This window comes from Poeciliopsis prolifica, unplaced genomic scaffold (assembly GCF_027474105.1).
Source record: "Poeciliopsis prolifica strain line A6 unplaced genomic scaffold, Auburn_PproV2 SCAFFOLD007, whole genome shotgun sequence".
NCBI lineage: Eukaryota > Metazoa > Chordata > Actinopteri > Cyprinodontiformes > Poeciliidae > Poeciliopsis > Poeciliopsis prolifica.
In genome coordinates, this window is record NW_026562382.1 from 13,517,410 (window position 1) to 13,542,643 (window position 25,234).

Genomic DNA, 25,234 nt, shown 5'->3' on the forward strand with positions numbered 1-25,234 from the left:
AAATCTTAAAAATGTTGCATGCATTTTTTACCCTAATTCCCCGAAGTAAAGTTTTGTGCATTCATAATTCACCTTAGCTTTACGATGGGCTTCATGAAGGCCAAATCATACTGCAGACAGGTCACAAATAAAGTTGAGAAGTTTACAGAAGGGTATACTTTTGCAAGATACAGTAGATCAGAGAGCCAGTTTGCTTAAAAGATGAATGTAACTATGAGATAAATCATGTCTGTTTTCCTCTTGAAAATACTTACACTTACTACAAAGGAAGATAAAAGCAGTGAAGCAGATTCTAAGTAATCTTTATTATTACTGGTCATTTAGGTACAGGGAAAAAAAAATATTTTGTCTTATCCCAGATACCACCATTAGAGATTGATCCATAAAGCTGGAGACAGAACCAGACCCAGGTAAAACACTCCAATTCATACACAAAAATTGAGAACAAAGCATGTGATTTACTGTGTGATTTACCCAAATATGAAGGTGATTATTCTCACATTTGAGTTTTTTTTTTCAAATGCACATTGAAAAAAATAAAAATACATCCACAGTGGCTAAATACTGAAAAGCATTTTAAAAAATTGGTGCACCTGAGTCTGGTTGTATTAACTTTATCTCTATGAGTCCTGCCTCCATTATAATTAACTCTGCTTTGGACCACGATACCTAGAAACATTTTGAGGCACGGCAGATGGAAAAAAAAGAAGAAGAAAAAAAAAACAGGATAAATTTATGAGAAAATGTTGAAAAAGAAAACCATGAAATGCCCGCATCATCTCTCTTACCAAGAGCAGCCATAAAAAAGTAATACAAATATAGGAAGAAAAAAATAGCTTGTTGCAACTGCCTCAAAAGTGACCCAAGTATCACTGCCTTAAATTAAGGGGGTTCACACAACGACACGTGGAAAGTCAGCATGCTCACAGTTACTCACATACAAATATGAATGTCTTCTTAGAATATGTATCTGTCATCACAGCTTGGAAAAAATTACACTGATACACAACAAATGCACTATAACATCTGGAACCATAATGTCAGCCAGTGGAAAAAGACCCATATGTTTGCCTCTGTAACGTCATAAAACCTTCCCATTGATGCTGTGGACTGTATTCCTCTGTAAGTTGTGGTGGTATTGTCAATAATATTTTCCTACAGATTAACATTTGCATTTGTCAAACACCGCACATACTCACTCACATTCTCTCTCGTGCCTATTACACACTAATCACCTAATGGGATTTGAGACTTTTAAGTTAGAGACTGAATAAATGACTGGGTTAGTATTACATATCAATGAATCTACACAGAGAGCAGGGAACCCCAGATAAGTACAAAATACTCCAGATCATCTTCAGTTGGCAATTACGTCAACATAGTTACACTAGACTATATGTAATCATTGCTCGGCAGCGTATAAAAATAAAAGAAGTTGCTCTGGTGCATAATCTTAAACATCTGCATTGGAGTTTAGAAGTCTCTATGCAAACAGAGGAAACTGTTTTCGGCACATTTTTATTTTTTTATGAGTTAGGCTGGCTCAGTTGTTATATATTGGACTATAATTAGTCTGTCATCTATTATACTGCCAGCAGCAGCTTCTCTGTGATGCTGGCTAGCTTTATGGCCAGCCTGAGCAATGCATATCTGGAATCATGTGAAAACAAGATCATATCACACAACTTCAAACTATTTCAAAATATATTATAGAGATCTCTATTTTTTAGCTTCTGGGGGATTTGTTGATGTTGGAGACCCGTTGTCTGTCTGAATTTGCTGCTTCTACATTTGTCAATATATGAATCTTTTTTACAACAGGATCGTACTTATGCCACTAGAGAGTCGATACTAACACAACGACAACCAAGGGCCCCTTTTCCACAAGTAAACAATGAAAGTAAGAATATAGGAATTGCTGGACATGTCCTGAAGGCAATGTGTGAAGAGTTAAATCATCAATCAAATTAACTCCACCAGCAATGAGATAAGCATCTTGACTGATCAGATGGGAGAATCATTAAAAGTGTTTCTTTCTATTTTTTTTATTTTAGCTTTAATGAAATAAAATTGCATTTTCTGGAATGGTACTTATTTTATACTTTTGTGACTAGACTAATAAGTGAAGATTTTTGTCCATTTGGTCAGCTAGAGAATAGCACTTTTGCCCCTTTTTATCTTTGTGAAACAAAATTTACGCCTTGTTTTACATTATATTCACATGTAAAATGAAAGTACACCCTCTTTCACTTCAAAACATTTATATACCAGAACTTAATCTCCACCCAAAAAATTGGCTATTTCCAGGGTTTAGGGAATTGAACAAGTAGGAATTGGAACCACCACGGTTTTGCCATACTTGCCAAAAAATATTTAATATGATCTAATTGGCTTTGCTCAGACTCGAACAGAAGCACATTTGTACTGCTGTTAAATCAATAAAATGCATTGATTTATTATAGTTATAATAATGCTACTGTACATTTACATATTGATAAGTCAGTTTTAGGTACAAGAAACAGTCCAAAATAAACAGCCTCATAATTCAGGAGAGGCTTTGTAATCTTACTGCATAGGAAAATTATGTTGCTCTAACCACGCAAGCTTAGTTGCGGAAAAGTGTTTTGGTAAGAGTGCACTACACTGTCTGTGTTTTTCATGCCTGAAAATACCTAGAAAACAGCCAAATTCCCCCATCTTGTAAGAAGGGAAGCAGGGTAAGAGCCTTCTTTCAGCCAGCTGACTGGTACCACATGGGGGACGGTCAGCACGGCTTTTCATACTTTCCCCTGCATCTTAGTAAAATAATTTTAAACCTATGAGTGGTAAAGCTAAACATTTTTGTGTTTTTTAAAATCTACTTTTTTAAGACCTCTATACACCTTGACACGGATAACTGGTTCATGCCTATTAACAAACTAAGTTGGGACATATTGCACTGTCCTTCTCAAGTAAACCTTATAGTTGATAGAGGATGTACTTACTTTTTACAACAATATGGTTTTTCGTGTTTTCTAGTACATCTGGCAACATCTTACATATTTTACATGGTTCTCAATCTGCCACAAAAATAACAAATCTTAAATTTCAGTTGGTGCGACATGACAAAGATTAAGTCATCAGAAATTGATTTCTGTTGTAGCCACTGAATAGGTTACTATCAGTATACCTGATCCTGAATGAGCAGGACTCCTCAAATAGTGTGATGGCAAACAGACCCATGAAATGGCTACATCATGAAAAAACAGAAATGAAACATAAATAGAAAGATCCACAGTGTAGCAGATCTTAGAAATGCATGACTTCATCCAGGGCTATCGCAGCTCTGTTTATATGGCCAAAGTCCTTGTTAGGATACAGTATTGAGGAGGAAGAGAGGAGAAGGACATAAATAGGCAAGAGGAACAGAGTATCAACAAAGGAACGTGCCCCTTCTTTCACAGCCTCTGTGTGAAGTTTTCAGGAAATACTCCTTTAGTGGCATTTTCTTTGTTCTGCTGCCAATCGTCCTGCTTCAGTCCCATCAGCCAGCCGTCATCCTACAGGAAGAAACAGGACAAATAAATGACACAGCTGCTTTTGTGCTTCTGGACAGTCAATACATATCCAGTGCTAGTAGCTCTTTATTTGAGCTATTTTTCCAGTTTGGAAAAAATCATCTACCTTCAACATTAAATAAGAAAACAGTGACAATGAATTTGTATTTTCCCTATCAGTATTCTGTCACACAATGACAACAGGTGTTTTAGTGGTGTTAGTATAAAGTTTTAATGATAGAGTGGCAGCATTAGGTGGTGGGATTCCTTTGCTATTTTAGAGACAATGAGATCACATACCTGTTCATCTGGATTCTCAAATGTGACTACTAGCACCACATCACCAGCCTTCATCTCCAGCTCATCTGTGTCATTGGCAGCATAATCATGCATTACCTGGACCTTTTTTTTTAATCATAAAAATTGATATCAGTTAGCTTTTTAAATGTATCTGTTCATTATATCCTCAGCTATACAGTGTTTGTATTTTATTTCTTTTGTCTGTGTTACCTTGAACAAGAAGCCAGGGGGCATGTCTGTAGTCTCTGATGAATCTTGTGTTGATTCTGCTGCTGTGGTCGGAGTCTGCAGGTGTGACACAAAGTGAGGCAAGAATTACTGACAAAGCAAATAAAATTAGGTACTTTTTTAGAACATGTCTTTTGATCTTATTTTTACATAACATGGAGAAATTGTATGTACAGTGGAAAGACTTTTGCATCCCTCAAACACTTTTTAATTACTCATTCACTTTACAGTTTTTCCAAGTTAGTATCTAATGCATTTTGTTGGGATTTTTATTGACATGACCGATAAAAGTAGTGACATAATATGCTCAGTAAAAGAGAATGACAGGTTAGAAAATCTAAAAAGTGGATTTGAAGAAATGGCAAAGACTTATCTCTTGAAATGTGTAAAGTTGCTTCAGGTATACATCACACAAGAAATTGGACTCAATTTGGAACTCACTCCCAGTAAACTTAAAGTCTCTAACCAATTTCAAAATGTAAAAAAAAATAAATAAACAAAAAAATATAAAATATATCACAGAAGTGAATCTAAAGTAAAAGTTTACTTGTATGCATTTTCATATGTTGTTAATATTCTTTTTTTTAAGTTGTCATTACAATTTTACTTCCTATTAGTTCCTAGATATACTCTTTATTAAAGCCCACCTGGAGACAAGTGCTACAAATGAGCTCACACTTTAAGCACCATGATGCAATCATTGGACTGCTGTTTAGTTCAGTTTGACTATGTTAATGTGTGTCTGTCCCTCTCAAATGTAGCTAATAAATTAAATTAAACATTTTCTAGAAATCTAATAGCAACATTTCTACTCTATACTCAGATTCATCCCTCTTAACACACCTCCTCTGTTGCTGCTTCTTCTGGTTCAGGTTCAGCAGCTGATGCTGAAGAATTTCCCTGAAACCATAAAAACAAGAAGCATTAGGGGATTTCAAATGGAGAGAATGAGTAGGCCATGAAAGACGAGGAAATAATGAACGGGTGAAGACGTAAACAAAACAAGAACAGACAAAAGCACAAGTCAAAAAGTCTAAAACCTAAACTTTTACACAGGAAGTAAGATAAAATAAGTTGCATGATTCATTTTAAAATTCTATTGCATACCAACGCTGTTTATCAGCAGAAGAAAGAAATCAACTCAAAAACATATGTCTCTTTTTTTTCTATTTCAACCTGACCACTTCAACCTCAGTTGATGCATCTACAACCCTGGTCCAGATGCATCCTAAATTATTCCATGTCAACATGTATTCATAAAATATATTTACTTAGTTTCTGCATGCTCAATTCTCCTTGTTAATGGTTGATGCATCCACTGTTTTCGTCCAGATGCATCTCTCCACTTTTATGCCCTCAGTTACCTGACCCTCTTTTTCATCCAACTCGGGAGCAGCTGGAGTGTTGTCCTCCACAACCACATCAGATGGAGCTTCATCAGCAGGTGTTTCAGCTGCAGCTGGCTCCTCTTCGACCGGCTGCTCTACATCATCACCCCATTCCTCCTGGGCTTCTTGTACTGAATCGTAGTGAGCCGCCTGGCTCCCATCGTCCTCCAATCCCTCCTGCGATGCAGTCACAGGGTCATAGCGAACAGGTTGGGTCCCGTCATCCCCCCAGCCCTCTGAGGCTGCTGCTATGGGATCATAGCGGATGGGTTGTGCACCATCATCACCCCAGGCCTCTGTAGCAGCAGCAACAGGATCATAGTGCTTCTGAGTTTCTTCTTCCTGTGCGTCAGCATCCTCCGGCTGAAGGGTAAGGGTCAGGTTTCAAGTGGTCAGAAGAAAAGAACATTTTTTTTTCTATACACAATGAATATAATTCACAGGGATAATCGCTCTAATTAATATTCATTGCTGTGCCTTTTTGAGTTATTTTTCACCACTGGCATTTTAAACTCCTAGTGATTTTTGAGATCAGATCCATCTGATCTTAAAAATTAGATATCAAATATTAAAGTAAGATCAGGATGATTATTGACATTTTCCATGCGTTTGCAGGAAAAAACAAACAGCTTAATTAGTTAAATAAAACTTCGATCGACCAATTGCAAGGATTTTTACAGAACTCCTCAGGGGATGTGAGTAAAAATACTTAAAAAAACAAACAAACAAAAAAACTGTTGATTTTCATGCACACCAGATATTATAAATATAAAATGGCTGCATAACTTTATGAAAATATAAATCTGATAATGTTATCTAAAAACTCAAAGAAGACAAGATAAGTTATATCTCTCGTCAAATTTAACATTATTTTCTCATGTCCATCAAACACAAGAAACCAACATATTTTTACCCATGTCCGCTGAGGGATTCTGTAGATTTTATTCAAAGGTCAGGGATAAACCCTCTGTTCAATGATGACTGCAGTGTCAATATTATTCAACCCCATGAAAAGATTTCAATATATAGATAACATTTTCTTAATTTGTTTATTGCAAACAGCTTGAAGTTTACATATTTTACCAATGAAGCAAATGAAGGTTGAATAATTTAGATGCAACTGTACAAAGAAGAATGTAGGACTGAGATTTGATATAAAAAGGGTTCAAAAGGGTTGGGTTATTGCTGTTTCCAGAAAAGTTGCATACTGTGATAAATGCATAATTTATCCTCAGAGTTAAATATTTGCCCACAGTTAAAGCATATTATTAATATATTAGAAGGAAAAAGATGATGCATATGAATTGGTTAAATGTAAAAACTGACAAAACTTTTTTTGTCTACTCAATTCATTCAATCAAAATAGGAAGTAAACCAACAAACTAAACTCTACCCTTTTGCATTAAATTAAAAATAATAAAAAGATAAAAATTGTGCACCTTTTGCTAATTTCACACAGTTTTAAAACTTTTTGGAAACATGATTGTATGTATTCATTGTCATAAGAGGAGATTATAAAAATCTCAAACAGTAAGTAATGAGGTTAACACTTTACATACTTCAAAACTTTAAAAGCATTATCATTAATAATAATTAATAATAGAAAAAAATTGCACAAAGAACTTTTCAATTTATCTGCATTATTTCAATTGGAACAAATTAGTTTTGCAATTTTTAATTGCAGTAGGTATAAAAACACCCATATTAGGTTACAAGAACTTAACATAAAGTATTAACCTTTACAGATATTGTTCAGTTATAACCAAAGGTTAAGGAAAAACAGGTAGGGCAGCAGTAACAAGCAGAAAATGCAAAACAAAAGTATTGTTTCACCTCCAAAACAAATGTTAAATATTTGCGTTGCAGGTGTGGTCTTAGTGCCTTTGTATAATCAGAACATTTCTGAAAAAACGCTTGCTCTATCTTTAGTTCTGATATACAAGTGCACAATGATTTTTGAGACAGATCTCGTTTTACAGTGGCAGAATTTTAAAAAAGGGCTTAGTTGATGGTCACATGGTCTATCAACACGCAAGGCTTGGGGAAGCTGCTTATGAATTCTTGACAAGAAATTTGAAAGACTGAGCAACTTCACTAAGCTTTTATAAAAAAAGAAACAAACAACAACAAAAAAAAATCAATCCATGTGTGTCACATGTGAGCATGAAGGTCACATGTAAATGTTACATGTTTATTATAAAAACATGTAAACACACGAGGATATGAAAGAAAACCAAAGAACGGGGGGAATTCAGTTACAAATTCTTCCAGACCACAGATAAATAACTACATCTTTTTAAATTAAAATAAACATGAGATGTCTGCGTTTTAGTCTCTTATACTTTCTGTATTTTATCTTTATGCTATAAAACCTGACCATGAAATATGAAACTGCACAGTAAGACATCTATTTTACTGCTAGTCAGCATTCTGTCAATTTGAAACTGAATTGACTCGAGCACATTCCCAAGTTCAATTTGTGTTGCAAAACAATTTCTTCAGTGTTTTGTTACAACATTGAGCACTGCAGACAAAGACAACACTCACACAGATTTGGGAAAAACAAGTGAGACTAAAACATATAAAATGTTTATTTGTATAGATATTAGAAGGATCAATGCAAAAGAAACACAATGGAAAAGATATGGGCATGACTTGTGAATGGGTTCACAACATTAATGAACTTATTGCTACCTCATACATACATCTTCAGATCTTTATATTAATTAAAGTAAATAATTTTGAGCACATTCTATATTTTCTTTATAACTTGTGTACATTTTATGCTATACTTACCCATGAGTCCCAGTTAGCTGGCTGTGGAAAATAAAGAAAGACAACGTGAGCACGAAAGTATAATTTTTTATAATTTTTGTTGAACTTAATGTCAAACTTCCACAGCAGGACCCATGCTCTGTAACTACAAGCCCACAGCATTAGATTTAAGAAGAAGAGAAGAAAATAATTTAGGGCGCTCTAAATTATTGGACACATAAAAAAAGGGTTTGTACAAAATGTGTCAGCGACAAATTCTTCTGGAACGTCACACAACAATCCTGAGATTCAGAGTACACCTTTTGACTGGTTCTGTTTTCCTTTATTGTTATTATAATGATGATAATTATTTTTCTGAAGCTTTAATTTGCAAATTGAGTTTCTTGTGAAGCTGAAGCAATTACTGTGTTCTATTCAGTGTAAATCATTGCAGTGGAACAACTTTCTTTCACCCAAAATGGCACCAGTCTACACTATCTGGCATGGAAAATCAAAAGTTTCTGAACAGAGGCTTGATACAATTAATCTCAACTGAAACCTTTCCTTTAATATTTATTTAATCTGCACATGATTTCCACACCTCAAAACATTAATTAAGATCATCTGCATTTTTTCTGACAGAAAATCTCAATCAAAATTTCTTACATTTATCCCTAGAATGACACTCTATAAATATAAATAACCAGTGCCTATTGGTTAAGATACCTTCATATTAGATTCATCCAGTACTAAAGCGGAACAAATGTCATCATAGCAGGGCTACAGCCTGGAGTTCATGCCGAATGTGATCCGTGGATATAGTGCCAAAGCAGAAAAAAGTGGTCACTAGAAGCCGGTGTATAAAGATCGTCATGCCATCATCCACCTCAGGTTTAGTTGTTTTGGAAAGAAACAGAGCAGGCAAAACCTCAAACTGTGCCAAGCTTACCAAGCAATTTCATGTTCTATCAGACATGTCAAGGTAATTCAGTATATCATAGGTCAACCAACATCTGCACAATAAGTAGAGCATTTAATATGTCACCAGAAGTCTAATATCTATTTGGCTGACATCTTTAATCAAAGCAGCAATGTGACAGTGGATAAGCCCACTTATAAATACCGTAAAATAAACTGCAGGGGAATCTGAGCAGAACATGAAATCTCTTGTAAAGACTGGCACATCTTACGGTGGAGGTCTCTACGATCACTATGTTCATGCCATGAATGGTCCACCTGAGAGACTGTGGAGACTTTGGCTGCTTCACTGAAAGATTCCAGGTCCATATCCAACAGGTTGTTGACTGCAGGACTGTCAAACTGACAATGACAGGAACAGGAGCACTCATTGGCTAACTGGGTTTAAAGTTCAACGATTTAGGGAAATAGAATAGAATATGCTTTGGGGAGGCCGGGAATCAATGGTTAGCGCTTCTGTCCTGGAAAAGAGAAAAGTTAAAGGGCTGGTTTACAGTTTATTGAGAGCTGCTACTCACTTACCTCTGTAGGAGAGGTGACATTGATATCAGGAGTTGCTGCAGCATCAAACAGGTTGATGATGTTCTCAGTTTTTAGTTCCTTAGATGGAGTTACCTTAGGTGGCGGAGGCACTGCTGGTCTTAACTAGAATTTAGGAGAAAAAGGGCACTTTTAAATTCCCCTGTCGGTTCGTTAGGTCTATAATTTACCAAACTCAAATAACATTTCTCTTCGCTCTTTCCTCTTCAATTGATAAATTACTACATAAGTTAATGAACCACATTACAACAGAAGACTTTGATATTACTATTTTCATTCAACAAGTTCAACATTCTATGGTTTAGGCAAACTTTTGCTTTTTCCTCTTTTTCCGATGTTCTATTTTTATTTCTTGATCATTGACACAAAAACAGTTTTTTTTATTACGATCTACCACCATGAACACAATTGAAAATAAAAATGTGTAAAAGACAAAATCTACATTGTTTGCCCTTTATAAACAGCAATATTTCATGAAAAGAAATACTTCAAGGCCCAAGTCTTTCCACTGTGAGAAAGAAACATCTGCTAGAAATTCACCTTGGATGGGGATTTGGGGATTGGAGGTGGTCCTCCTGGTCTGAGAGTGTGGTTAGAGTCCTCTCTATCACTAAGAATAAAGGACATGAAAAAGATAATAAAGTATAGATGTTGTAGTGGCAAACAGCTGCTGAGCAACAAGAAAGAAACTATTTAACAGCTTTCAAATGTTAAACCGACTTCAGGAAGATAACAGGGCATGCTCTACAAGAGTCAAAGCAGAACATGTCATTGTAAAAGCTGTCATGCAAGAAAAGTGAGCATCCGATCCTGCTGTCCATCTCCTGTCATGCAAGCAGACTTGGTCCTCCAGTAAATCCTAATATGTGAGTAGTGTGAGACACATTTGCTGCTGTAGGGAAAATATTCTGCCGCTGATAAACGCAAACTCCAAGCTTTAGGTAATTAAAGAGCCGAGCGTACACTTGCACATCACTGCTGCAACAGGCAACATTGTCCAGTCGTCATTTGAAAAGGCCAGCCAAGATACATTTTTAAAAAACCTGTTGCTATAACACTTGAACAGCAACTGCTGAGGAGTTTATTCGCTATATATAAGTTGACAGTTGCTCCCATCCACTTGGTGTCAGTCAAAGTTATTAACAACGCAGCTAAAAAATAAACATAGAAACATCTCAAAGTAAACAAATCTCTTATTGTAGTAGCGTAATAAGACAGAGATATATTATATTTTGTTGTTTGAGACACATTACCATGTCTGATAATGTTGTAAAATATTTCACCAAGGCCCATGTAATAGTTTGTCCCTATTGCTGAGGAGTGTTCCTCACGCACACCTTTAGGTGAAGATCTGCCAACACAATCATTTCTCTTCAGTTTTATTATTTAATAACCTTCAAGTCCCATTTGGGGAAAGAGGCAACATCTTGTGATTTTATTATTGTGAACTGTTCTTGCCTGTTGTGGCATCAAATAAACATGTGCAGGTTTTGCTCTGTTCCTTTTCTGCTCCAGCTCCAAGCACTCGACTTTCTCATTGTGTGAAATCATTGCCACAATCAAGCACGGGTTTCCCTGATATTACCCACATCTGCAGACTGACATACACCAGCTGTACAGACAGGTCAAGTTAGAAGGACAGACAAACATTGTGTTACCGCTGTTACCACAACTGTTGCCAGTTACCTCCTGCTTGGTCCTGAAGATGCTGTGCCAAGGTCACTAGTCCTTCTGAAAGGGGAAGTTAAGGTAAGGGATTTCTGGGTTATTGCTTGGTTTTCCTTTCTTCGCAGAGCGAGATGTATTTATTAATGTTATCTATTTTTTTCATGTTAATCCAATATAAAATTCAGGTGTCAGTTGACACATATCGCAAGACAGGAGATTCTCAGGAAATGAATTGCACATTAACCATGTAATAATCTCATTATCCATACACATTAAATCAAACAAGTAACAAGGTCTACAAAAACCGATTTATATGACGCAAACTACTAATTATTGTGCTGGGTTAAAGACCACCCATAGTTTTTCATCTCTGAAGGGTCAGGAGTACAAAATCAGAGTCATACTATTCTGAAAATGATTACTCTGATATGTTTTTCAAAATGAGTTGAGCTGCAAATCTAAATTAAGCAATTGAACCAATATTTTCTGACACTGAGGTCAAGCACACACTTAATAGAAGGTGTATTTTCTTTTGATCCTTGTAGACTCATGATTGTTGCTCATCAAGCCCCTTAGCAGGCATTTAGTAGTCATATTAAAGTACAAGAAACCAACCTGGTTGTGTCGCTATTCTCCAATTTCTCCAACACATCATGCAAATCTTGATCCAACTGCAAATATATGAGAGAGTGAAGTGTGAAATGTGACATCTAACACAAAAAGCATTTCATAATTCCAAAGTCATTTGCCTCACGTGACACCGTTATTACTATGTTGTGCTTTTTCTCTTCTCTTTTGTATTTCTGACAATGTACTGCCAAGTGTAACTCATTTTATTTCCTTGCATAATTTTTATTGTTCATTTGCACATCTCATCCTAAGGTAAAGGAATAAAACCTACAGGCACTTTAACATGTGTAGATCAACTGACGCGAGACTGTTTCTGTCTCATGTAGTCAACATTTTCCATTACCCAACACCTGATATACTGTGTCAGTAATCTAATCCACTACCGTATCCATCCTCCTGTCTGTACTGGAGGTCTGTGGAAGGGTCTTACCCGGCTGATTTCCTTGTGAAACTTCTCCTCAAAGCCCGCCAAACTCTGGAAGGTGCTGACATAAAATCCAACACGACTGGAGAAAGCAGAGCAAGGAAAATATATTAATGTCACTGCTGAATCTAATGTGGGTAACTAGCATTAATAATAGGTTGGTATCTTAGTGAGTAAATAATTCAATTGAAACAGGCACTCATATGCAGAAAAATTATACACCTGTTCCAGAGTGAAGGTAACTCTTCTTGCAAATCAAGATTAATTTCCTCAAACACCTTCTGGGCTCTCTCCAACTCTTCCTCAGCCTGAAATACACAAACAAACAAGCAAACACCCACGTTGTTGGCTGTGATGTATTAACTTGATTACGTTTTTTCACTCGTGCTGCATCCCTGGCAGCCAAGTGAACAGTCTAAGCTTTTCAAATGTATTTTCATGTATTAGATATATTTTCTTTTATTATTTTTGAAGTGCTACCTGCTGTAGTCTCAAACTAGGATGCAATTGAAACATGACAATGTAAAAAAAATGTCACGGATTATGAATACTATTGCACCACGTTTCTTCCATGACGTCCATAAGAGGGTTATTCAAATCTCAATAATACAACAGACAACAGACAATGAGGTGAAATGTTCACAATACTTTTTAACTGTATCTTACATAATCCTGGAAATGTCAATAACAAGAAGTGCTCCACCCAACCGGATGTTAAACTGGTGGCTGCAACTTTCCATCCACTACTCATACACACAGTCATACCTGCTAATAGTTCATGGGATTTTTTAAAATATAAATTTTAGAAAAACAATATGCAGTCATTATTCAATGGAAAATTTATCCAGCATTTTTAAATGTTTAATAGTAAATCATGTTAATTCCAATCATTCCAACTGTCTGATATCCGTATTTGTATAAGGACTCTTTCATTTTATTTAGTTTAGCATAAAATAAATAAATAAATAAACAACAATATTGAGTTATTATTACACTGATTTCTTTATAAAGTAATCTCATTGTCCATAAACTCTACTGTACCTGACTCTTGGAGAGACTGGTCTGAGCAAGGTTGTGTGCAGACAAGATACCCTGAGCCCAGCCTGGAGTGGCTCTTTCCAACAAGGTGGACGGCTAAAAAAAATTTAAACATATTGACAGCATACAAGACAGCATCAGCGTATTAGCCTACGTTCATTTTATTTGCAGCCTATGTTGAAACACATAAATAAATTACATTTACCTTTGTAATTTTAATGCCTCCGTCTTTTTTCTTAGTCTTATGTGTAGCAGCATAGTTATGTCTGGCACTGTCGTAATCCACCAACTTCCTGTCTCTCTTTGCAATGCGCGCCTGAAAGAAAGAAAGAAAAACAGAAAGAAATAAAGACAGAAACAAATAAAAAACAGAAAGAAAGAAAAAATGAAAGAAAGAAAGTAAGAAGGCACAGTAGGTGTTGAGCTGCAGACAAAATTTTCATCAGTACAAGTTTCACTCTTTACTTAGATCTCAGTTTAGCCTGGTTTATCTATAATACTCTGGGTTTATGAATCACATTCAAATCAATCCAGGGTGCCAGTGAATCAGCATCTAATGCAACTAATCCTGGGTTGAGGTCATGAATTCACAGCTTACCTTAATATCAGGGAACTGACCCAGGTAGGTATCCATGGAGATCAGAGCGTGATCAACCAACTTCTGATGGTAATCAGTCCAAAGCACATCACAGTCCTGCGTGATGGATTAACATGCACAGTCATTAACAATAACAGAAGGCATGCCATTAGAATCTAATATCAGTGTTACACATTTACAAACTCATGAGAAGCAGCATGGTTAGTCTTTGTTTGTTTTTTTTTGTTTGTTTTTTTATAATGATTTTTTGTGGCTTTAACATGCTAAGAAAAAGAACTACATTGTAAAAATAACTTCATTTTTCACAAATTCGTCTGCCTCTCTGCTGTTTATATAGGTCAGTCTTCAAAGAGGCATTGTTGATCCCTCTTGTATTTGTTTTTAATATTTGCATGTAAAACACAAGAATATTTATTTCCTCTATCATTTTAAACCGAACATATAGCGCAACATAATATGACAAATTCAGAGAGTTGTGCTAGTGTAAATAATACATTCCTCTTGAAGTGTAGGCAGGCTTCAGATTTCTAAACACTCATAGAGCTGCTCTTAAACCTCCTGTTATGTTTGTTTCTGAGGCACAGCAATAATGGTCATGGGTCAGTTTGACCCGTGGAGTGTTTAATCATGCAATAGTGTCAGAAACCCAAAAATTCTTCCAAAAATATTTTTGAATCTTACTATTAACTCTAATACTAATCATTTTTATCAATATTTGTGCAATGATGTTTTTTTTTATTTCCCAGAAATAAAGAATCAATGATGAAAATGGAATTTACATTTTTATGTCTACTGAAAAAAACTACAAACAAAAAATTATTGTTTTTGACAATGTTTCAATTACGAAAGATCAAAAAAACTGACCTTTTGTAATTTTTTTTACAATACATTTAGATCTTTTTTTCGAGGGGTGATCTTTATAATTGAACTTGAGACACATATTCTGTCCTGAGTCAAACTGACCCGCTGATATTTTTCCCCCACTTCTGCTGAGTGTCCACTCAGCGTGGGTGGAGTTTGCCCACGAAAACAGAAAAGGTTCCCATCAAAAGTTGTACGAACACATGCTTTCTCGCAGTTTCCTCGTGAAGTAAAGAGAATAGTGAGAAAATGTGCTTGTGTGCGTGCGTGTGTGCATGTATGTATGTGGTGTGTGTGTGTGTGCGCATGTGGTGAAATGTGGTTCAGAGCTGCAAGGAGACATATAGAATCGGACATTTTCTTTATCTGTTTTACCCTTCAACTTGACTTCTGGGTCAAATTGACTCAAGCAGTACCTATGGAATTTGTAGACACAGGTCAGAGGGCTGCAAATTTGTAAAACATATAAATTTCCAATTTATATGTAGTGTGCACCTATTAAGACAAATAGAAAACGTTTCATGCAAAAAAATACTGCCAACTATTTAAAAAAAAAATTAAGCTTTAAAACGGGTCAACTCGATCCGCAGCATAACAAGAGGGTTAAACACATTAGAAATCTATCGATCCATCTTCTTTATTTCACCAAGAAAACACATTGCACACTGCACCTTGTACAAATTTAAATTGAACAAAAATGTCAAACATCAGATTCCATTGAACCATCTAATCCACCCTGACAATGTTTCAACCACTTTTAGTATCCAAATTGTTTCCTCCTATGTTGTTTAGATAAAAAGCATATTTCATTCTTTGTGTTTTAACTAAAGGGTGAATAAAAGTCGCACTGCAGCTATGTTGCTCTGCAAAAATTAATGCAAGATCAAAAAGTGGACACCCCTTTTTTTTTCTGGGTGTAAATATTTCTTATAGTGCTGTTTAAAGTCAGTTCCTGTCCAGATGATTCTAAAATATATTGTAGTCTTGCTGCTACATTTCGCATGTGTAATTGCTTGATCTTTTTTTCTCTCACAGTAAGAACAAATTCTTAATGGTCAATAGATTTATATTTGCAGTGATCTGTAGTGTACATTTTGTTAGTCTTTATCACTACTATGTTTAGCATTACAATATTGTAAATGTTGTAAAAATGATTCATCGACTATTATGCTGCTAAATAAATATAACTAAAATGAATGTCCAATGTATTTCACTTCTTCACTTCTGCTTTACATTGGTTGTTGCAGCTGTTGCTCGCCAGAATCTTTGTAGTAGCCAGCATGATAGATTTTTCACACCTAGTCAGCTAGTATTAGTTCTGGCCTCTGAGTGAAAAAAGAAAGTCATCCACTCATGCAGAGTGGTGTACTTCAGCACAATAAAAAATGATTTCTGACCTCCAGAATAGAATCCACTTCATTCTTGCCATACCACTCTGGCTCATACATGTCACCTAGACATGCCTGTAGATTTTTGGAGGACTCGTGCATAGCTGAAACACATAAACAAAAAGCAAATAAACTGAAGTGATTTTTTTTCCCCCAATGATGGTTAGACTTGCTTGACTTGGATAGATGTGACCGTACCTCTAACTGCCTCAAGGTATGCTCTTAGGTCCCTCTGGAGTTTGCTGCCTTCAGTCTGAGGGTGAAGTTTAACATAAGTCCATAGTTATGCAGCTAAACTGTGTGTTACAACTGTTTAACTAATATTACACTGATTTATTCAGTAACTTGTACATTTAATGAAGTGTATGGCTCACATATTGTTTGTTGAAGTTGATGACCCACTCCTCAAAAGCAGCGTCTTTGGTCTCATCTGCTTTGCCAAGCTTCTGTAGAACCTGTCAAACAAAGAAATGAGTGATCAAAACCAAGAAAATGCTAATATCAGATAGATCACACATAACATTGAGAGGGCATGTAACAACCAGAAACCTCAATGCATTTTAATTGGATTTTATGCGATTGACAACACAAAGCAGCATATAACCGTAGAGTGGAAAGAATAAGACAGGTATTTTCAAAACGTAAAATGAGCTACACTTGTGATCTCACAAGAATTGACTATGATGGATTTAGTAGTCATCGTTTTCTGTAATTACAGCTGCAAATTCTCTGCAGTGTGTCTACACAAGCTTCGCACAGCCAGAGAGGGAACATTTTCCCCGTTGCTTTTTGATGAATAGGTCAACCTCAGTCAGACTGGATGAAGAGTGTCTGTAAGTAGAGACGTTTTTAAATTTTGTGTGTGTTTTCCAATTTGAATTTGTTTGGGATTTGACATCTCCACACCATAATGCAATCATAGTGTGCCACAGAGGAAATAGTGGGCGATGTGCAGGTAGTTTTCTGCCATGTATAACACTTTGCTTCTTAGCGGAAATGTTTTGCTCTTTTTGGACCCAAGAAATGCATTTACTTGCTTAGTATGTCAACGTCATGATTTTGTGGAAAATTGCAAATGGGTATTCTACTGGCTTCTTTTGAAACCTGAATTTCTTCGTTCTAGATTTTCATAAAAGGTAGATTCATATGGAGTACTATAATGTTTACTTTTTTCCAACCGAATCTACTACCTGAACTATAGATCACTGCTGCCCCTCCAGAGATTTCATGGAGCATTTGGTTGTTTCTGATCAACGTTCTCCTTGCCAGAGCTGTTGGCCTTGTGGATCACCATTCTTAGTATATTTGCATTTTTGCCATACCATTTTAATTTAATAAATGTAACTGTGTTCAATTATTAATTTGCTCAATGATGTTCCCTAAAAAAATCCGATGCCACAAATGGACTTTGTTTACTAACTGAGTGACTGTGGGTGCATTTGGTTACTGGATTTTATTAGCTGTAATCATAGGGCTGAATGTAAATGCATGTCACAGTTTTCAGAGGCTTTTTTCTTCATTAAAACGACTTTTTGTAATTCACAGTTGAGCAGTAATACCAGAATAGATTAGCATTTGTTGTTTTGTGGCAACATGCAAATATGTTAATAAGGTTTTACTATTTTTGCAAGGCATATGACAGTGAAGGACATGAAAACCCATAATAAACACTCAATAATATTAAACGGGAAAATATGCAGGCGTCTTGCAAAAATGAAGCAACAAAACGTCTGCCCTGTTCCTATTAAGACATGTGTTTTGGATGACAAACAGCGCCACCTCGCATTCATTCTGCGCAACGTGTAGGTGCTTGAAAGCACAGGCCTATTATATGTCACTTCCTGCTGAAAGCGTAAGTGTGTAATGCTGAAATTATATATATTGTGCTCGAGTGGAGCTCACATTAGAAAAATCCTCTCATTTAGCTGATTGTATACGATCGCTTTTTTAAAATACTAGGCATATAAAGCTAAAATATGCGTGAGCCTACACTGAGGTGCACTTTATAATCAATTTGCACGTGTCCATCGATAGAGTATTTAAGGACAGGGCAAATTTAAAAAGAACAACCACAAACACATCATCCATGCTCTTATTATGATGTCGTGATGCGACACTGCGCCTCAGCAGAGGATGCTGCAGCGCTGCTCCGAGGCGCGTAAAAGGCCTAACCACCATAATTCCCCATGTATTTTTTTAAACAGGCAGATGGCGGGCCACATATTACCTTTTCCTGGGCTCTGGTGAGCTTTTTCTGAACGTTGCTGGCCACTTTCCCAGCTGTCAGCCCCTTCCCCAAATTCAGCTCAGCCATCTTGCAGCGCAGATCAGTCTTTGGATGCAGGAGAGAAGGAAATTGATCGCTTGGACCGCTAAGGCGACCGCTGAGGCAAATGCATCAATGTCAAAATAGGAAAAATACGATGACAAATGCAAATTGGAGATGTTTTTTTGTCTTCTATCTAATAATGATGATGTCTGTGGGAAAAGCGTGATTGTAGCCTTGCGTCTGTAATGTTGGGCTGTTGTACGTGTGCGCGCGTCCCTGACAGAAGAGGAGGATGCTGAGCGATGATCTTAAAGGTACAGATACTCTCGCTTTTCCTCTTGCCTGGACGGAAAACTGAACACCTATGGAAACGTACGCAAAAATACAAACAGACAAGGAAATTATGTTTTTACATGAATTATGTTTTTACTTTTACAAAAATTGAAGCGGGGTCGGGGAGGAATTAATTTCTTTTCAAAATCTAAAGTGAACATCAACTGTTTTTATCTGTTTGTTTTTTTAACGGTAGTAGTGAGGCTTTACCGCTTGAGTAGCTATTAATATTTTATAACATGAAGGATCATGACAGGCTTTTTTTTCTCTAAAGAGCATTACTGTTGAATGAATCAGTTATTTGAATTCCCTAAAACATATATTTTAAAAATCTATTCAAGTTTAGCTGTATAAAATGTGTGTTTAAAAAAAAACACAGATTGTGAAGAATTTCAATTTGATCAGAATAGATTTAAAGTATAATTGAAAATATACACAATAGGCTACACTTGAAAAATATTCTATGGTTTAAATATGTTTTGTATTCTGCTCGTTTTTAAATTTTCGATTTCACAACGTTCTTGCATCAGGTTGATCATAATTAAGACTGATGTCCCAGCAGCTCAAAAATAAAAAAAAGTTCTTTCTTCAGCACCACAAGAGCTGACAGCTCCGCTTTCTTATCAAGCAGCTCTTTGAACCCCTGCTGTCTTTTGTAATAAGGTCAGTATTGAAGAAAATTCTACAAAACAACAGGTTTGATCTTGTTCAAAAATATACCTGGCTTCCAAACAAGTAGCAAACTTTTCTCCAGGAGGGGGCGCTACCAGCACATCACTTATTTTCCCCAGCCTTTAATGTATTGTGGGGTAGAAGAAAAAACGCAGAACAAGTAGTGTGATCAGACAGAATATAAAGAGTAAACAAATACAACAAAGAAAAGTCCATAATCTATTTGATAAAATTCAATGTAGTTTTGTGTATGAAATCTACATTTTTAGGTGTAAATAGAAGCATTAATAACTAAAACTAAATACATTTTAATTTTAAATATGCTGCCTGAAAGAAGGGCACCTCATTTGCGGGTGTTTCCATTATCCCTTGGTAAACAGGTGGAGTTGTGTCAAATTGGAGCTCTCCGAGGTCCTGAACTCACAAGAACAGGCAGGCAGCGGTCTGTTTTTCTTTTTGTTCGTTTGTTTTTTACGTCTCCACCATGAGGATGCGGGGTGTCATTATAAATTTGTTGCACAGTGGAGCTTCACAGGACGCTTGAGAGAACCTCTGTTTATACACCAGAGGGGGAAGAAAATGGTGTCGTATCACAGTCTTCAGTATGACGCAGTGTAAGAAAGATGGAACCTATTTCATACCAAAGCAGAGCATTTGTACAGATGGATTGTTTGTTCTGCTTTTCTATAGATAACTGCCTTAAAAATCCCCCACTTTAATTCAGTTACTTGCATGTATTCTCACCACCACCGCTCCCCTCTCTCACTTTCTTCCTTCCCCTCGCTCCTATCACCCTCATAGCTCCCCCATCTCTTTATCCCACCACAACAACAACATTTGGCCACGAGTCACCAAACCCATTCGTTCCCATACACTCTCATGAATAGATCCTATCATCCCCCCTGCTGCGCCGAGGGAATGGTTCAACCCGCTGAGAAGGAGAGAGAGGGAGACTGTGCGCACAAAGGAAGTGCACATTCTGATCGTTCTGAATGGAGATAATTGGTTACATGATGTAAACACGGAATAATATCGAAAGGCGTCGTTCTATTTTTTTTTGCCCCCCACTCCCTCCGTCCATCCGCCGCAGTTGTCCATTAAAGGTGTTTAATAATTAATATATGAGATAGTAGCTATACTGGCTGCGCGTCTGTCTGTCTGTGCAGAGAAAGAAGGGCAGCCAGAGAGTGGGGAACTGAAGCCAAGAGTGAAGGAGAGGGGAGAGGAGTTGAGCTTTGTTTCATCCTCGCTTTGGTGAGGTTTCTGGAGTTCCCTGCGTGCTTTGGAGACATGATGTTGGACTGAAACAGCTAACCAAGTTCGACGAGGGACGGGGATTTATTTATTTATTTATTTTGAGCTTTGGAGCTGCGAAAATGACAATAGAAGAGAACGCCAGTATGTTGCATTTCTGAGGTGAGTGTGATGTCTTTGTTCACCGCAAATTACAGTCATTTCAACTATAGATCGCTGAGCTTTACATAAAAACGACTTTTTATTTAGTCTTTTTCTTTTTTTTGTTTCTTAGTGAATGAACAGTCCACCTTTATCACAGCGCAGCTTCTTAGGCGGGTGTTTCTGTTGCCATGCCTGTCAGTTTGAACCGTGGACACATGGCGCCTCAGTGCTCCCATTGTTTTTCCTCTATTGTTTTCAAACCGATGCCTGAGAGAACATTTGGTGCTCCACAACGAGAGACGTGGGCGCTCCGAGACCACTCACAGGTCACATATCAGTGACAGCCACATGGATACTTTCCGTGTGTGAGGAATACATAATGGAGAGGAGAATAAAGGATGAATTTGACTCCTCTGGGCATAACGGGGTTGGACACGGGTAAACATAGAAAGTCAAATTGATTCTATCTATCTATCTATCTATCTATCTATCTATCTATCTATCTATCTATCTATCTATCTATCTATCTATCTATCTATCTATCTATCTATCTATCTATCTATCTATCTATCTATCTATCTATCTATCTATCTATCTATCTATCTATCTATCTATCTATCTATCTATCTATCTATCTATCTATCTATCTATCTATCTATCTATCTATCTATATATCTATCTATCTATCTATCTATCTATCTATCTATCTATCTACAGTATCTGTCTGTCTGTCTGTGGTTTTACCTTAAAATGCAAGTACAGAACTAAAAGTACTCATACCGCTTGAACTTATTCACATTTTTTCCCATTACAAACATAAATTAAATGTGTTTTCTTTAAAAAAAAAAAAAAAAAAAAAAAAAACATAAAAAATGGTAGACCAATGTAAAGTTAATTGTTGACAATCGGACAAAAACAATGCAAGGTTTGAACACTAGCAGCTTCAGAGAATTAGCCATTTTGCCCATTCTTTCCAAAGTAGCTCAAACTCATTCAGGCTGGATGGAGAGCATTTGCTGACAGAAATATTGTCACTGTTCTTCAATTGGATTTAGGTCTGGAGTTTGACCAAGCAAGGCAAGGCAACTTTATTTATATAGCACCTTTCAGCCAAATACAATTCAAAGTGCTTGTACAAAAGAGTTAAAAACAACATACAAGAAGATAGTAATTAAAAATAATAATAAAATAAAAAAAATAATAATAACAACAAACCTAACAAGGACATTCTAAACATGGATGAGTATTGGTATAGGAATACTTACTGCAAAAGCCTTTACATGACCCAACAAAGACAAAACAATGTGGACTCACAGCTATTGCTAACGTCAGTTATTTAAACTATTTAAGGAAGGTAGTTTCTTAGTCAGCTACAGTCACCTAGAGAGAATAAAGAAAGAAAGAACAGACTGGACCAAAGGTTGTCAAAATTTTTCCACACGTATTTTCATTTCTCACCTAAAACAAATTCAAGCCAATAAAAACTTCCTGAATGGCCATTGAATATTTTCATCATGAATTGAAAATGTTCAAATTAATTATCCAGTCAGTTCTACACTGGGCACGCATTGAAGCAATTTGACAAATGATTTGTTTTTTTCCTCAATTATGAACAATGCAAAAAAATAAATAAAATGTTTTTTCTTAACTGATGCCTCTTCAAAGTAAATGGAAAATAAATTCAACACTGACTTTACAAGTGAGGTACATACTCAGCAGGAATTTGAGTGTACTTTTATAACCTATTATAAGCGTTGATGTGAAGCATTTCACTGTAGCCCTGGCTTTAGGTTATTATCTTGCTGGGAAGTGAACCTAGGAAACCAATCTAACTTGTTTCCTCGGACTCTCTGCTATTTAGGAACATTTATCTTCTTGTCAACTTTAACCAGGTTCTCTGTTCCTTCTGAAGAAATGCAATCTCAAAGCATGATGACATCACTACCATCTTCACAGTGCAGACTGGTGTGTTCATGGTGATGTACAGAGTTGGTTTCCTTTCAAACATCTGCCTCATGTCAAACATATCTTATGATATCAAATATTTTTATAAGGCTTTCTTTCTGAAGATGCTTTTATTTTAACACTTTTTCACAAATGCCAGATCTGTTGAGTTCACAACAAAACTGGGTTATCTTGTTATAAGCTTCCCCCTACATTAGGTGTGACTTTCTGCAACTCCTGCAGCTCTACCATGGATCATACTTTTAAGTCCCATGCTACTTTAACACTCTCAACACCTCGCTTGTAACCTCGAGTGGTCAGCCGTTTATTCTAGATTTTGCCTTCCTTTATAGTTGAATACTGCATATTAGTTTGCATTCCATCGATGCACAGGATTTTGTCTTGTCTCTTGAGAACCTTCAAACTGTATTTTGCTGCTGTGCTTTGCTTTCTGACATAACGAAGCTTTTGATTGCAATGTGGCAAGTGTGATAAATTTTTAATTGGTGTGAACATATTTGCATGGCACTGTTTGGTGCACATAGTTCTTGTACTGATTTAAAAAGAGATACAGAAACAACATAGAGCACATTAATCAATAATGCTAAATATGAAAAAGGAATAAAAGGACACTTCAGTTTTTATTAAATGGCATTCTGTCAAGATCATATTTTTGTCTTGGTCTGAAGAAGCCTCGGAAAGCGTCCTGATGTCTGCTGCAGGCATACTTCACTTCAAAGTTGTTTCCCTTAAGAAAATTCTCCTCCAGTTTGTGATTCATTTTCTGAGTTGATATTTCTGTTCAAGCAGATCACCTTGAGGGGAGTAAATAGATAAATGAATCAATTCTTGCAACACGCAATTTTTTACTGTCACATTATTAGTTTTTTTGTTTTCGACACAGCATGTCTAGAATCATTACCGTTTCACCAGAGCTCAGTTTCTGATCTACAATAATAAAGTTAAAGACAAGACATTCATTAACATTAAGTGTAATACATGATGATTCACAAAAGAATCCTCTGTGCTATTTTGTTAATATGTCATATTACATACATTGATATTACTTGACTAATGACCCATTTGTAACCTAGTGACTTTTGTATTTTAATACTACATTGTTCAGCAAAAAAAATAACAAGGCAGAGATTCTGGGGAACACCAAGTAGCTATAGAGATGTATGAAATATATTGAAATTTAAACCTACACATTCATCCCCCAGTGAGTTTCCCATATGGCAGTTCCCTGACACTTATGTAACCGTTACTGTGAGGCAACCAGTCCTCAGACTTAGGACTTTAGCCAAAGCGACAAGCTCAGTTGATGAGGAGTCTGGCCAGATCTGAAAAGCTCCTTGTCCTTATGGCCTCTCTCTTTTATCAAAACTGTTAAATTATACCCTCTCCAAAAAAATCTGTCTGATCCCTGAAGACAGAAAAGGAGACATTTTTAACATCATTAATATACAGAAATATTTCCATTCCAACACTTTGACGATAAAGGACAGATCTCACTACCAAAATAATTAAAAGTTAGAATCGAAAGCTAATCTGAAAATTGATACAAGGAAACTTATCATTTATGTGGAGGATATTAATGAGATGACAAAGAGTTATATTAGTGTGGCAAACACAAGCTAAGAAAATCGATCAGAAACTGTGGAAACTTGTGTCTAGTGTTGAGAAAACCACCTTAGTATTTTTCTTTATTTTGCTTTAGGGAGGAGGTCAAATAATGTAGATGGGGAGCAATGAATTGTGTGTGTATTTTTGGAGTGGTAGGAGCCTAAGCAACTGATATATGAAGTTTAGAGGAAATAAGTAAAAAAGTGAGTGTTTCTGTCATATGTTGTAGAAAGGATGTGAGCTCAAAGACGGGGAAGCAAATTTAACAACGAAAGGAAATTAAAGTATGACTAAATAAAGCACAGAAAGGGTAAACAGTCAATCCTAATAGGGATGAGGGTATTAGAACATGGATGGATGAACACATTTGGGCTTATTTTATAAACGACATTCAAACTGGAAGAAAGGTGTGGCCGGATATGTTTTCATGTTAGTTTTCAGCTCACAGGTGCGCTCCTCCGCATTATAAGAGCACCTCGGGCAACATTCTCCACACAATTCTTTGCACCATCAGCATGATGCAGATAGTGTCATGTTGGGAGCCTCTGGTTTCAAACAGCTCATTGAAATCCCAGCGTGGAACAACCCTCCGGCAATGCAACGCACCACGTTGCACGTTTGTGTTTGGCTGTTATAGAGTTGCTGGAAGGGTCTTTGCATA

General features: G+C 36.4%; 2 protein-coding genes across 8 annotated transcripts in view; one reads left to right on the top strand and one right to left on the bottom strand.

The window, feature by feature from the left end:
* Window positions 1-285: 285 nt before the first annotated feature.
* On the bottom strand, window positions 286-18,697 carry LOC129361000 (myc box-dependent-interacting protein 1). 5 transcript variants are annotated; one of them, XM_055031581.1, is made up of 20 exons: window positions 18,559-18,697; window positions 16,706-16,786; window positions 16,530-16,584; window positions 16,341-16,435; window positions 14,083-14,178; window positions 13,690-13,800; window positions 13,488-13,580; window positions 12,669-12,754; window positions 12,453-12,528; window positions 12,008-12,063; window positions 11,411-11,455; window positions 10,265-10,334; window positions 9,707-9,829; window positions 9,443-9,526; window positions 8,249-8,269; window positions 5,429-5,815; window positions 4,908-4,964; window positions 4,047-4,121; window positions 3,837-3,938; window positions 286-3,539 (listed from the first exon to the last, which is right to left on the bottom strand). In XM_055031581.1, exons 1-20 carry the CDS (start codon window positions 18,643-18,645, stop codon window positions 3,438-3,440), a joined length of 1,902 nt encoding a protein of 633 aa, XP_054887556.1. In that variant the 5' UTR covers window positions 18,646-18,697; the 3' UTR covers window positions 286-3,437. The 5 variants fall into 5 exon arrangements, with proteins under 5 accessions (XP_054887556.1, XP_054887557.1, XP_054887552.1 ...); XM_055031582.1 differs by lacking the exon at window positions 11,411-11,455; XM_055031577.1 differs by lacking the exon at window positions 9,443-9,526.
* A 172-nt stretch (window positions 18,698-18,869) lies between these two features.
* The window catches only part of tmem198a (transmembrane protein 198a), a 35,135-nt gene continuing 28,770 nt past the window's right edge, over window positions 18,870-25,234 (top strand). The window contains exons 1-2 of one of the 3 annotated variants that reach the window (XM_055031583.1): window positions 18,870-18,914; window positions 20,772-21,021. The gene's annotated coding sequence lies outside the window, so the exon portion shown is untranslated. Of the gene's footprint in view, window positions 18,915-19,540; window positions 19,597-20,067; window positions 20,220-20,771; window positions 21,022-25,234 lie in introns of those variants that run through there. The other 2 variants (XM_055031585.1, XM_055031584.1) reach the window with 2 other exon arrangements.